This window comes from Oryza glaberrima, chromosome 4 (assembly GCF_000147395.1).
Source record: "Oryza glaberrima chromosome 4, OglaRS2, whole genome shotgun sequence".
NCBI lineage: Eukaryota > Viridiplantae > Streptophyta > Magnoliopsida > Poales > Poaceae > Oryza > Oryza glaberrima.
In genome coordinates, this window is record NC_068329.1 from 24,680,938 (window position 1) to 24,694,698 (window position 13,761).

The 13,761-nt window shown below is 43.7% G+C and overlaps 2 protein-coding genes across 5 annotated transcripts; one reads left to right on the forward strand and one right to left on the reverse strand.

Annotated features, from left to right (window-relative positions):
- The first annotated feature begins 1,890 nt into the window (after positions 1 to 1,890).
- Positions 1,891 to 3,788, forward strand: LOC127770396 (probable aquaporin PIP1-2). Its single transcript, XM_052296099.1, has 3 exons — positions 1,891 to 2,601; positions 2,705 to 2,845; positions 3,455 to 3,788. The coding sequence occupies exons 1-3, from the start codon at positions 1,972 to 1,974 to the stop codon at positions 3,548 to 3,550; spliced, it is 867 nt and encodes a 288-aa protein (XP_052152059.1). The 5' UTR covers positions 1,891 to 1,971; the 3' UTR covers positions 3,551 to 3,788.
- Positions 3,789 to 4,685: 897 nt separating this feature from the next.
- On the reverse strand, positions 4,686 to 12,254 carry LOC127770393 (mitogen-activated protein kinase kinase kinase YODA-like). 4 transcript variants are annotated; one of them, XM_052296096.1, is made up of 14 exons: positions 12,042 to 12,254; positions 9,788 to 10,562; positions 8,965 to 9,705; positions 8,635 to 8,722; positions 8,466 to 8,528; positions 8,076 to 8,236; positions 7,905 to 7,980; positions 7,519 to 7,578; positions 7,319 to 7,426; positions 6,798 to 7,034; positions 6,614 to 6,705; positions 5,636 to 6,342; positions 4,980 to 5,111; positions 4,686 to 4,873 (listed from the first exon to the last, which is right to left on the reverse strand). In XM_052296096.1, the coding sequence occupies exons 2-12, from the start codon at positions 10,330 to 10,332 to the stop codon at positions 5,829 to 5,831; spliced, it is 2,685 nt and encodes an 894-aa protein (XP_052152056.1). In that variant the 5' UTR covers positions 10,333 to 10,562; positions 12,042 to 12,254; the 3' UTR covers positions 4,686 to 4,873; positions 4,980 to 5,111; positions 5,636 to 5,828. The 4 variants fall into 4 exon arrangements, with proteins under 4 accessions (XP_052152056.1, XP_052152054.1, XP_052152053.1 ...); XM_052296094.1 differs by having other exon boundaries at positions 4,686 to 5,111; positions 12,047 to 12,254; XM_052296093.1 differs by having other exon boundaries at positions 4,686 to 5,111.
- Between the last annotated feature and the right edge of the window lie 1,507 nt (positions 12,255 to 13,761).

Below are 13,761 nucleotides of genomic sequence, written 5' to 3' on the forward strand. Positions count from 1 at the left end.
GTCTCAGCGCGGTCGATCGTCCGGAGATGCGACGGCGTTTTCACGATGTAACTTGCCTAATTTCTCGAGAACCTTCGGTCAATCATTCACCGGGACTACGTCGATGAGTCGATCGACTCTGCACGCCTATCTCGGGCCTTACAGATTGCACCGTGCGCATACGATCGCCTGTACATATAGTGGGGGCCTGATTAGGATGCTGGAGGAGATATATGCACTGCAGTTTTGAACAGTTGCACAGGGCCTTCAAATTTGAGAAGACTCTTCAGCAAATCAAGCGGTTCTACCGTGCACCGTGCTCTTTTGACAGGGAGCTCCAGGCGATATTTTCTTTTTCAGAAGTACTGAGATCTATTATACTGACTCTAGTACAAAGTGTCCGTACTACACTAGTACTACTGCCAATTGTCTTGCACAAATGGTCCATTGCAGCTCACTCTGCCATGCTACGTACGGAATAGTAACATGTTATTCACGCACTTTTTACATGGATGGCACGTACAATGTGTCAAATTTCAGGTACAGATAACTTACCGAGAAATTTGTATATACCTGTTATAGGAACTCATCTATATCACATTTGCTAGGAAACCCTCATAATCTTAGTCACCTTTTTATTTTTTTACAAAACCTACTATACACCCTCCCAACGTGAGCGCCGCACACATCAACACCATCGCTGCCACCACCTCCTTACCCCTAGCGTGTCACCACGCGGTCTCACCTGCTGGTCGGAAGACACCAATGGCATTGGCAAGGCCCCTCGGCCGGTTTCCTCCCTATCTCCACTCTCTGACTCTCCCATCCCCTGCCCTATTTGTTCCTCCTCAAGCCGGCGGTAATAAGGTGCCCCTGCTACACCATCTTCCATGTCTCTAGTAGCTATCAGTCGTTGGATCTGTCACCCCCGATTGCCGCCTCCTAACCAGTGGGTTTGTTTTGCCCCTGTCAGTCATCCTCCGTCACACACGGTTATCTCTCTAAGCTTTGGGAAAACCCTCCCTCTTCCTCCTCCTCCTACCCTCTCCCACCCCAAAAATAACCTAAAACCCTAACTGATGGGGGGACGTTGCTGCCTTGCTGGAGCTAGAGGAGAAGAAGGCCGACACAAATCTTGGCATGGACCCTATGGTCTGAAATTCGACGAAAATCTTTCCAAATTTCTGCCATATGAAGGTTAGCGATTCCGTAAAAATTATGAATGAGCCTGTACAACTTACCTAAATGGATGGTCCGGATTTGGAACCTATCTACCCTCAAGGATGGTCAAAATTCTCATGGTTACACGGAGAATGTCAAATACACTCACACATCTCGCTAAGGAAAAACAGAACAGCCAATCAGAGCATAAATTTCAAACTTTTCTTGAAAACTCGAGCAATTTTTCACTGATATTGAACAAATTTTTTTATCAACCATAATCACTAGTGTCACAAACACCTTGAAATTCAAATACATTCAAAACTTCGGATGTCCAAAAGCACATCCGACCGGGGGACCTCAAGATAGAACCGAAATTCCAAATTTTCAACCGAAATTTATGAACTAGATGAGAGTGATGCGTAAGGGGGACCATCAGGGAGCAAACAACCGTGACCGAATTGCATAGGAGTTATGGCTGATCACTTGAGAAATTAACCATCCATTCCCGGTTTCCCTCCAATATTGCACCCATCCATCATCCACCAGGGATGATACCGTTGCCGTTGCTCTAAAAAACGTTAAAACAGCGGCAGGCAACACGACAGCACATCGCATCGTACGTACGTCGTTCGTCCCGCTCTCCTCCGTCGTCCTCCCTGTCCACCGTCCCCCACACCCACTCCCCGCCGTCACGTCCTTCCAGAACCACCTCCACGACTCTTCCAATCCCCCGCTATAAGACGCTCCTCCACTCACCGCTGCAACCCTCACCCAGCCAGCTCGAGCGAGCGAAGCCAGCAGCAGAAGCAGTAGAGAGAAAGTAGAGAGATGGAGGGGAAGGAGGAGGATGTCCGGCTGGGAGCCAACAAGTTCTCGGAGAGGCAGCCGATCGGCACGGCGGCGCAGGGCTCCGACGACAAGGACTACAAGGAGCCGCCGCCGGCGCCGCTGTTCGAGCCAGGGGAGCTCAAGTCGTGGTCCTTCTACCGCGCAGGGATCGCCGAGTTCATGGCCACCTTCCTCTTCCTCTACATCACCGTCCTCACCGTCATGGGGGTCAACAACTCCACCTCCAAGTGCGCCACCGTCGGCATCCAGGGCATCGCCTGGTCCTTCGGCGGCATGATCTTCGCCCTCGTCTACTGCACCGCCGGCATCTCCGGCGGCCACATCAACCCGGCCGTCACCTTCGGCCTCTTCCTCGCCAGGAAGCTGTCCCTCACCAGGGCCCTCTTCTACATGGTGATGCAGTGCCTCGGCGCCATCTGCGGCGCCGGCGTCGTCAAGGGCTTCCAGAAGGGCCTGTACGAGACCACCGGCGGCGGCGCCAACGTCGTCGCGCCCGGCTACACCAAGGGCGACGGCCTCGGCGCCGAGATCGTCGGCACCTTCATCCTCGTCTACACCGTCTTCTCCGCCACCGACGCCAAGAGGAACGCCAGGGACTCCCACGTTCCGGTTAGTATACCAACTACTACTGCAGTAAAGATTCAGAGATGGAAGTATTTTTACTGTTTTCTGAGTGATTGATTTTTGTTTTAATTTGCGCGATCTTCCACAGATCCTTGCCCCACTGCCAATCGGGTTTGCGGTGTTCTTGGTTCACCTGGCCACCATCCCCATCACCGGCACCGGCATCAACCCAGCGAGGAGCCTTGGCGCTGCCATCATCTACAACAGGGGCCATGCCTGGGATGACCATGTGAGTTTAAATTCACTGAAACCAACCCCTTTCTCCCTCCTTACATGTAGAAATATATATATATATATATATATATATATATATATATATATATATATATATATATATATATATATATATATATATATATATATATATATATATATATATTTGACAGTTCGATTTGCATCATCTGTTAATGCGCATTAACTTAAAATTGATGCAAATACAAAGGTATTCTAGGAATATATAGGATAGCTGGTTGTAGTAAAAGAAGAACCTTGTATCTGATAACTGATGCCATATCCCCATGTTGAAATTATATGTGATATTACTTAACTGCTAGCAATAATTCAGTAGCTCTGTAGCTGTAGCTGACTTCTATAGGTGCAAGCATGGTGAGGTAGCATTTGTTGCTTATTTAATTATAGATAGGCTTAGCTTAACACCCTCATCTGAAGGGAAATGTTGAGGGACTAGTTTCAGTGTAGCAGGCAACTGCTACCATCTCTGACAATGACTCAATTGGCTATTACTGTATGATAAGTCTACATCATTAGTGAGGACATGATTGAGCAATGGCACTTAATTACAAGCACTAACTCCCGCTGCAATTTGCTGGTTCTGCAGTGGATCTTCTGGGTTGGCCCCTTCATTGGCGCTGCCCTTGCTGCCATCTACCACCAGGTGGTCATCAGGGCAATTCCATTCAAGAGCAGGTCGTAACCTGCATCAGCTATTATCACTGTCAAGATGCCAATCCAGAGCAAGCTGTTTCTGATGGGCGCGGCTGTTTCCCGCTGCCTGCTTTGTTAGTAATTATTGTGGAGTCGACGTTCCTCTTCAAGTTTGTTGTACTACTGTTTTTATCTGAACACAGACTTGTAATTTCAGTACTCAGTTGTGTATCCCTCTTTTACTATGTGCAAATTAAGCTATCCTCCTCCTATTGGAGTTCGGTTCAGCTGCCATCTTTCTGCAATTGCAAACACGGCTATTCACAAAACCTTAACATCAAAAGGGATAAGGCATAGTGGGTGTCGAGAAGAATAATCATTGGGTTCCAAATTGAGACGAAACCTCTCTTTCTGAGCTATCTGTCACACTTGCATCATCGAGATCGTGATGCTATTCAGCCTACTCCAATCTGCCAGCACACCTGGGCTGTGGTTGGCAGCTTGTGGATGGAGTAACATCTCGGCGAATTGAGGTTGGTGGTGACGGCCGAGAGGACAATGATGTGAGTCATTGCCCGTTGGCAATTGGGGTTGGGGCTGTGTGTGTGGGCGCTCTGGTCCTAAACGCAACACTACAAAAACTTACACCGTGGCACATGCCGTGCTGATTGTTTGGTTCTTGCAAACAGCCTAGCAGCGGAAGATCTCTCCCCCTTTTTACCTTCCCCTTTGTTTACATTTTGGTTCATGTTTGCGGCCACTGCACGGTGGCTTGGTACGATGAACCCCCCCGTGTGCCCACAGACAGACCGCACTGATTTGGCCGGAACCTGAAGAGGAGGTATTACGTTGTTTGCAAGGTTTCGCTGGCTGGACCTCTGTCTTCTGGGGACCGCTCCAATGCCAGCAAACGGCTCAGTGAAGAGGACCAGATCGCCGATCCAACATAAATTGCAAGAGATACCGCCTCGTCTCTGTGCATGTGGGCTTCACGGATCATCAATTCACCATGACCTGATGATGATAAGCAGCTGCTACATTGTTAGCTGCACGGTTCAAGCTTGTAAGAACTAAGCATACAAGTCTCAGTAACAACTGCAAGAAAGTCTACACATTAATTAGGTAATGGTTATAGTCTTATAGATAGCTCACGGTGCAGATCTGAAGAACATGTACATGCGGGAGAAGCTAGTTTAACCAAGGATCAGATTCTTTGTATAAATTTCCAGAGTAACTGGTACAGTGAATAAGTTGGCTCATTGGCTGAGTTCTGCTACAAAATACTTTCAGTATGCAGTTTGACTTGCAGCAGTAGTTTCAACCTCAGGTGAGATATTGTGTGAGAGGATACTGAATGGCTGGACTGTTTCTCCTGTGCAAAATCTTGGCTCTTAGTTGAGGTTCCTCTGTACAATGGCATCAGGACGCCAAGAAGAAAATAGAAAATTAAGTTACATATAAAGGCAAGAGGAGTATACATGTGGCGAACTACTACTTCGGAGGTCCTTCAATCTGTAGGGTACCAATATACAGTCTTGTCATTTGACAGATGTTAGTACGCCAATTGTAGTATGCTTCCGGGAGTTCTGCCTAACAGGAATGGACGATATCTGCTATTCACATTGAACAAAATTAGTAAGAGCTATTGGTCAAGACAAACTTCAGTGTCCTGAAAATAAATATAACGACTGAAGCAAAAGGTTCAAATGTGGATTCTGAACTCTCAAAGTGCCTGATTCACCTGAGATTCTATAAGCTGCTAACAGGTGAAGTGCTTCAGAACTACACCGAACAAAGATTATACACAGCAAGGCAGCAAGATAATAGACAGCAAGGCAGCAAGCCCCATGCTAGCAATTAGGAAAAAAATGTCACTAGCCAGTAGTGCTACCATCTGAGCTGGGATCAGAGTTTTTCTTTTCTTTTCTTTTGGCCACGTTGAGTTTACAAGCTCAGGAAACAACATTGTGAGCCATGTTGCTTTGACGTTTAAAGGGAGTGAATCTAGCAACTAGAATGCCAATAAACCAGTTCTTAATCTAATAGTAAGTGACTAAAGCTGCAAATGATGTAGGACAGTCTTGACTTAACGTATAATAGAAAGTTATGAATTGTGACAAGTGACCATGCATACCTTTGCCGACTTGAATTGTGTTGATGACAACAAAGATTCCATCCATTGCCAACTTTAGCTTCTACAGACATTAGTGATTTTCTTTTCCTCATACTATGATACACTTCAAGCCATCGGATGGCTAAAAAGCAGCCAAACCACCAGTTACCTTTCGAAGCTCCAAAAAATGCCATCTGAATACTGATTCTTGATATTAGTTACCATGCTTGAGTCCAAGGTGTGGAGATCCAGACGTCAAGTCTAATGAAGGATTTAGTTTCACATGATCCACAAAGGCATGATGTGTGAAACGTTCAGATGGTGACAGCTTATCACGCAAATCAAAAACATTTCCAAGTCTCTTTCCAAACTGAGGGCTTAGAATGTCAGCTTCAGATACCACCCTCTCCTGAAGCCCCTGAGAGACTTGATGCACTCGAATAAATTGCCCAAGATCAGGATCTGTAGGCCGGCTGGCAAAGAGATCATCCGGGCTTCTTGATGGGATTGCAAATCCCTCGTTGCTGTAGGTTGATTGCTTCAGATGGTTAAAAGGAATAGCACCATTACCACCAGACAGAGGCGTGGAGGTGCCTGAAGTAGTTCTGGGGCTTGAAATAGGAGAAGGTGACATTCTGCCATTGGAATGTTGTGGGGACCTTGATTTTAGCAAAGGACTTCCACATGGAGAAACTGGACAAGATATATTGCTTCGTATACGCATATCACTGTAAAGTTATTTAAGGATTAGAGGCTGCACAGATATAGGGAAGTTCACCGCAAATCATTTTCCAGGTAAGACTGAGTTTCACTGAAGAGAACACAAGTTATTACCATATGGCTAGTGGTGAGATACTCATTCATACTAGTGCTAGGATACTCATTCAACTTAGATTAGCCATTTTTTTAACAGATAATACTTTGTACTTGCTTTATTGCACACATTGTTTGGACTTAGGACTAATACTATTAATAAACACAAATTGGGAAATGATGTACCTGTGTTTTGAAGAAAATTTTGCACCTCTTCTCTGGTAAATTGTCTGACCCTCCAATCCCAATGAGGAAATATTTCTTGTATGCGCAGCCATCTGAAAACTCAAATAATACCAAGCAAAGTGAACAGGCCATGAATTATCCATGTAACCATGTTATGTCAGTTATGGCAGTATTCAAGTGGTACCTTGGCGCTCGGTCTACAAGATATAACAGCCAAATGTTCCAATGGTTCAGAAAGAACAGATTTCTCTAGTGATACTGCTTTTTGAACAAATGGGTGCTGCAAAAGCTCCATTGCAGTGGGACGTTGAGAAGGATCACGTTGCAGGCACTTTCTGATGAAGTCCTTGCCTGGCTCTGAAAGGTGATCTGGTATTGGTGGAAGTTCCTTGCTATTTCCGATCTTGAACATTGCAGCAATCTGCAGGAAAGAAAAGAGGGGAAATGTTCATGCCAAAGTTGCTTCGGTGAAACTTCAAGTCTCATTACGAGTCAAAAGAAGGAAGTCTTTACATTTCAAGCACTTTTCATAAAATTGCATGCAAGTAAATGATCTTTCAACATTCTACATCAGACAGTGATAAATTCTTAAAGAATTCATGAAAAGAACATTTCCATATCCCATTCACTCATGGCGAAATCACCATGATTAGGTTATCTATATTACAGAACAAATAAACTGTGCCTCAGAAGTATAATACTAACCCCTTCATACTGGCTCCATGGCGGTTTCGATGTAGCCATCTCCAGGACAGTGCATCCCAAACTCCATATGTCAACAGCTAGGTTGCACCCATTTGAGTTTTTTATAACCTGCGTATGTGTTGCATAGTATGTGATGTACAGAAATGGCAATAAGATATGCATGAAACAAAAAATTAACAAGTAAAGATTTTCAGTGATACCTCTGGAGCCATCCAATATGGACTACCCTTGAAGGAGAAAGGACACTGCTGCCCATTGATCTGCATAAAGACAAATTTAATACGTATTAATGAGTAAAATACTTCCACATTATATAAAAGGCATTTTGTAACTTATCAGGAGTGAGGGGGCTAGCAAGGTTTCAAGCACCCTTAACAGCAGTACTCAATCAATGCATTAACCAGTGACAGGAGCTACAAGATCAAGTTGATATAGATACTGCTATATATTTTTTGAAGAGCTCAATATAATTCAAACAGTTGTGACTATGATATGAGGCATAGATGCAGAAATGGAATGACACGGAAAATAAAGTTCAATTGACAAAAGTCATTTTCAAAAAATTAAAGTGGGCAGAAAAACCTACATGTTTTGCCATTCCAAAATCTGCAAGCTTAACACGACCACTAGGATCTACTAGTATATTTGCACCTTTAATATCCCTGCAAAATTGTGATGAACAGGACTTATAATTACACTATAATTCCACCGATACAGACAAACCAAAGAAAAGAGAGAAAACCAAAGAAATTGCTACCTATGGACTGTATTCTTCGCATGCAAATAAGCCAACCCTGAAAGTATCTGCTGTGTGTAGCTGCGTATTGCTTGTTCACCAAGCTGTCCATACTCTTGTAGAAGTTTATGGATAGATCCACCAGATACATACTCCAAGTATATATAAAGCTTATCATCAACCTGTATTGGGGCACAAATAATAAGTGAAGCCAAAAAAGAAAATCAAAAGTGGTACATAAATAACTCATTAATGAAATCCTAGATGCTATCATGCAACTTCTTGTTACCCTTGGTAAAGGGAGGAAAAAAATAATTATATAATGACCAAACAGGAAACAATAATTGAGTTAATGGTTCCAAGCAAAGGAAAACCTAGCCTATGTAAACAGACTGAAGGCAGCATTTATACCGTTTCTGATCCATAGTATTGTACGATATTTGGATGCTGTAGGCGGCTCAATAGTGATATTTCCTGAGAAACAAAAAAAGAAAAACAGGGAATCATATATTGAACAGGAAAAGACATAATCTGAACTTCTTTTGCAACTGTAGGTCAAAGCACAATCAACAGACTATACCTGCCCCAACTGCTTTGCACTTTCCTTTGATTTAGGATCATCCAAGAATAGGGTAACTTCTTTCATCGCACACATTTCACCACTATCACTGATATAAATGGTAAAACCACATTAGGAGGACAAATCATTGTGGGGACACCGAAGTTACATGGCCCCAATCCCCTCCCCCAGAATAGAGAACAGTAAGATAGCCAAAATAGAGCTATATTCCGAGTTACATGGTGTCTTAGCTAAGATCTTACAAAAATTCCAAGATGCTTAGTATATTCATAGTACGTCATATGATTTTTTTTAAAAAAAATGAAATTTCAAAGTTAGGAATATTCTTACCTGTTAAAGCCAACATATACATGACCAAATGTTCCACGGCCAATTAGCTTCCCCTTCTTCCATCGTGACCCAGGACTTGGTGGATTCTCAGTTCTACCAGGGCTGCGAGGTACTGAAATAGGACTAGTTGGAGTGGAGTTATTTGGATGAAATGAACTGTGAGAGATGCTCAGTGGCGGTAGGGGAAGTTTGTGAGTTTGCTTCTTCTTCCCATCATCATGACGGTTTGTTGGAGATTCAGGGGCCATCCCTCCAGACCTTGGATGCAATGGTGAAACACTTCCACTATGCACCCTCGAACTAGGGCCAGGACTTGTCATTCTTGGACTTGGAATTGGTGAACACTCTGGGCTACTTCTGCTGGGCTGCCAAAAGAGCTGGGCTAGCATATCACCACCCACAGAATTATGCCCAGATGTTTGCCCTGAACCTGGACTGGAACATTGACCAGATCCAACAAAAGTTACATCTGTGTGAGGTTTCACTGCCCAAAAGGCCGAAGTTGGAATATGATCAGGACATATTCTTCTTGGACTTCTAGAAGGACTTGACATCAAACTATTGGGAGCACTATCCAGAACTAATGGGCGGGGATTTTGTAAATTGGATTGGTAACTGTCAGCTGCGACACCCCTTGGTGATGTGGATAATATATGGCTACCATGTACTTGATTAGCTGGTCTGTGTATCTCCTTCATATTCTTTGCCGTAATAGGTCCAGGACATTCTTTGCGCGCATTACTTCAGAAAGAGAACAAAAGACATGTAAGAGCATGTTTAAATGAAGAGCTGCATAAAGAATGCACGACAGTAAGAAGCATACCTTGACTTGTTCTTTAAAGTAACAAGTGTTGCATTTTCGGCATCATTTCCAACAGGACTCTGAAGCTGAGAATCTCCATGATCATCACTATCAGAACAGTTACTAGAGGGAGAAGCAACCACTATTTCTGAAACAACCTCACTATTTCCATGCCTCCTCGGAGGCCGGTTGGGTTTAGGGAGTGGTAGAAGCAGTGGTGGCTTGCCACGTTTTTCCAATATGGGCTTTGATTCAGTGATATCAGAAACAGTCCGAGTCACTGGAGGACGTACTCCAGGAATAGGGAGGGGATGGGCATGTGGTCTATCAGCTGAAAAGCTTTGGCAGCGAGAAACTTCTTTTGACGGTGAAGTAGGACGTGACACTGTGGTAGATCGGCAGCTTTTTTCAACAGATGAATCATTGCCACGTCTACAACTCCGTTTCGACTTCGTGCTTCCCTTTTGATCATTTGGACTTATCAACCGATGAAATGTATCGATGAGGTTTTCTTTTGTGGTTTTCTTAGCATCTTTTGAGAAAGACTTCCCCCACCATGGTGGCATATTGAATATGAAATAATTTGTGGTATGTCTAATTGGCTAGGTACTAATCACGGTGTTATTCAAGCTGATAATTACCATATTCTGCCAATCAGATTAACATGTGTAGTGCACGATTTTCTTAACAACCCATATAGAACCCCCAGCTTCCGCAATGCACTGGCAATGGAGCTAGAAGCAGACAAATTGATGACCACAAGGTGGTGTCAGGCACCTTCTTTACCCCCAAAAGGCTGAAATACATATGGTAACAGACATTTTAGCATTTACTATTAATGAAAAAATTGCAGGATAAAAACAATGGGTTATTCCATTTATGTTTTTCCTAGGTAATTAGTGTGATTCAACACCAGAAACAGACTGGCCATAGCATTATGAGTGTTTTATGATTATTCTTTCAACTCAATCTTTAATCAGTAAAAGCAACCATTGCAAACTCAATGCAAAATGAACTACAATTATAAGATGAATCTTTTTTATTGCTTAACCACACCAATCGCTTATTTAAGCCAGTCATAAATTAGATAAAGAAATTATCTCCACTGCCATCAATCATCCATGGGAGTGCAATATATCAAGTATGTTTTGGTTGAATGGCATAACACTGTGCTAGAAATAAATAATGTTTCAAACTTCACTCAAGGAGTTGTCAAGGTCACAGTTTTCAGTAAAACACAACGGCATAATCAGTGGTGCCTCCTAGAACTTCAAATGTATCACCAATAGTGATAGCCTGCGTGCATGGTTCAGTCGCTCATTCACATGGGAAGGATCACATGCATATTGTACAAGGCAACATATACACCTAAACCTAAAGTAGATTCTGTTTTTTTTTCTTGAATACACAAGAGAGTTGCATATCATTTCATTAAGAGAGAAGAGGAAACACGGGATGGGAGCTGAAACGCCCCCACTCACCACAAACACATTCAACGCTTACATTTAAATGACACCTTACCCAACCGGGGTTAGCGACCTAAGAAACTCACTGAGTTTAGAGGTTCCAGCCATGTACCAAAGACCACACTCATTTGCCACCGATTGGATGATAGCCAAAGTAGGTTCTGTTTGGAATTACACATTACATTCTATAAAGCCCCCCAGTATACTGCATAACCTAAAGGTTCGTGGCGATACATACAAAATCCACCACTCGTGATAGAGCACCAGGTTTCTGGGTGTAAGGTGAACTTTTGCAGCTGAATTACAATCAACGAAACCCAGTGTTCTGTTTGGCCATGTGTACTATTGAGCTTTGATGCTGAGAGAATTCCATGCTTACCTGAACCCCAGTTGATTGCACTACAGTCTAACGAACTAACAGCGACTTAAGGCCTGATAGTTAACATCCGCAAAAGAATCGGCACCCGTCCACAAGTCAAACCACAGCAGTCGCAATCGTAAACTCCCAGCAATTCCATCGCACGAGAGCTAAGTCCAAGCTAACTCTAGTACCCTCGAGACGAACCTACATAAGCGCAGCCAGTTACCACCTCTCGGGAGCAATCGATTTTGCCCTCCAACCGCGCGCTCAGATCTCAGCACAAATCCACACGCCTCAGATCCACGGCGAGCACCCCCTTTCACCCACGAAATTTACCATCCCAGCTTCCCAACCCAGCGCGAGCAGCAGCGTCCACAACCAGAACCCACCCCCCAAAAAACGAAGCGAGCAGAGCGGAATGGCAGGAGGAGGAAGGAGGCGAGCATACCTTACCGGCGCGCCACCACGGCGAGGCGAGCTCGCCGGCGGGGGGGAGATCCGACAGGCGGAGGGAAAGCCGGAGGGGAATCTGGAGGCGGTGGTGGTGGTGGTGGTGCGGGCAAAAGGAGAGGAGGAGCTCGCGGAAAGTGGGGGAATCGGAAAGGGGAGGGGGGAGAGGAGGGTAGCAACGGAAAAAGGCCCAGGCCGACGAGGTGAGGAGAGGAGGAGGCGGTTTTGTTCGAGGAGAGTGGTGTTGGCTTGTGCTGCTCGCTCGGAGAGGAGAAAGGAGGGGGAGGCGACGGTGGAAGTGGAGGTGGAGGTGGGATCGGGTGCGGCACGGGATTCCCTGTGGCCGGTCTCCCGCCGTCCGCTAGGACGATGTGGTGGGGCGCAGAAGATCCCGCTGGCGCTTTGGGGATTTATTCTCCTGTTGCCTTTTAAATTTGTTTTTTGAAAGCTTTTTGCGGATTTATTTCGGCGCATCGGGGTAGCAACGGTTCTTTTTTTCCCCCTGTGTTCTGTGTTCCCAGGCGTGCTACCGCAGTACCGAGTACGCTTCGAGCCTCGATATGGAGGGGATGTATATAAGGCGCCGTTGCTACGGACTACGGTAGCTTCATCGAGACGGTCCGTTTCTGGATCTAATGGTTCCTTGACCTCGTCTATTTTGATCGTATAGAATTTGATATTTTTTTATACAGAGGGAATACACATGTACGGCGATTGCTAATCGGCGCGCGCACCAGCGGCGCGTGTTTCAGGCCTATGGGGCCCAGCACCGGCGCGCGCGCCCCTCCTTCGACGTTTTTTTTCTGTTTTTATGTAGCGATTTTTTTCGTTTTCTTTTCCACTTTTTTCTGATTATTTTTTTAATCTTTAGCATGATTTGAGTTTGAAAGTTTTTAAATTTTGAGTTGAAAGTTTTTAAATCTGAACTTGAAAGTTTTCAAATCTCGAGTCGAAAGTTTTCAAATCTCGATTTGAAATTTTTAAAAATTTTCAAATCTGGACTTGAAAGTTTTCAAATCTCGAGTTAAAAGTTTTCAAATCTAGACTCGAAAGTTTTCGACTCTCGAGTTGAAAGTTTTCAAATCTCGAGTTGAAAGTTTTCAAAATTTTCAAATCTGGACTTGAAAGTTTTTGAATCTCGAGTTGAAAGTTTTCAAATCTGAAATTGAAAGTTTTCAAATTTTTCAAAATCTGGATTTGAAAGTTTTCAAATCTCGAATTGAAAGTTTTCGAATCTGAGTTGAAAGTTTTCAAATTTTGACTTTAAAGTTTAAAATTAAAATCGAAAATTTTCAAATCTAACTTAAAAAAATTTCAATCTGTTAGTAAAAAATTCTTCCAAAAAACCTCCAAAATCTTTCCTAATTACTATCATTAGTATTAAGTGTATTAACTGATAGAGATAGTTAAGTATACTAACTAGAAGTGTTAATAGAGTAGGTTAATAGGGGAGGAGTGCTCGCTAGCCGCGCGCACGCGTTAGCTAGGAGGCCCCCACATGTACAATGCCATCAGCATGCCTATCGTTACCATTATTTGTGTATGAGAAATGTTTCTAATATTTTTGTGTTTTAATACCTTTGTTCTAAATAGACCTTTCACAATTGTACGACGGCAAACATTTTAGATTAACTTTTTAACAAAATGTCAAAGAGCAATTATGATGAACTCCTCTATAAATTTTTTTGTTGGATCTATAAATCTAAAAAAAATAAAAA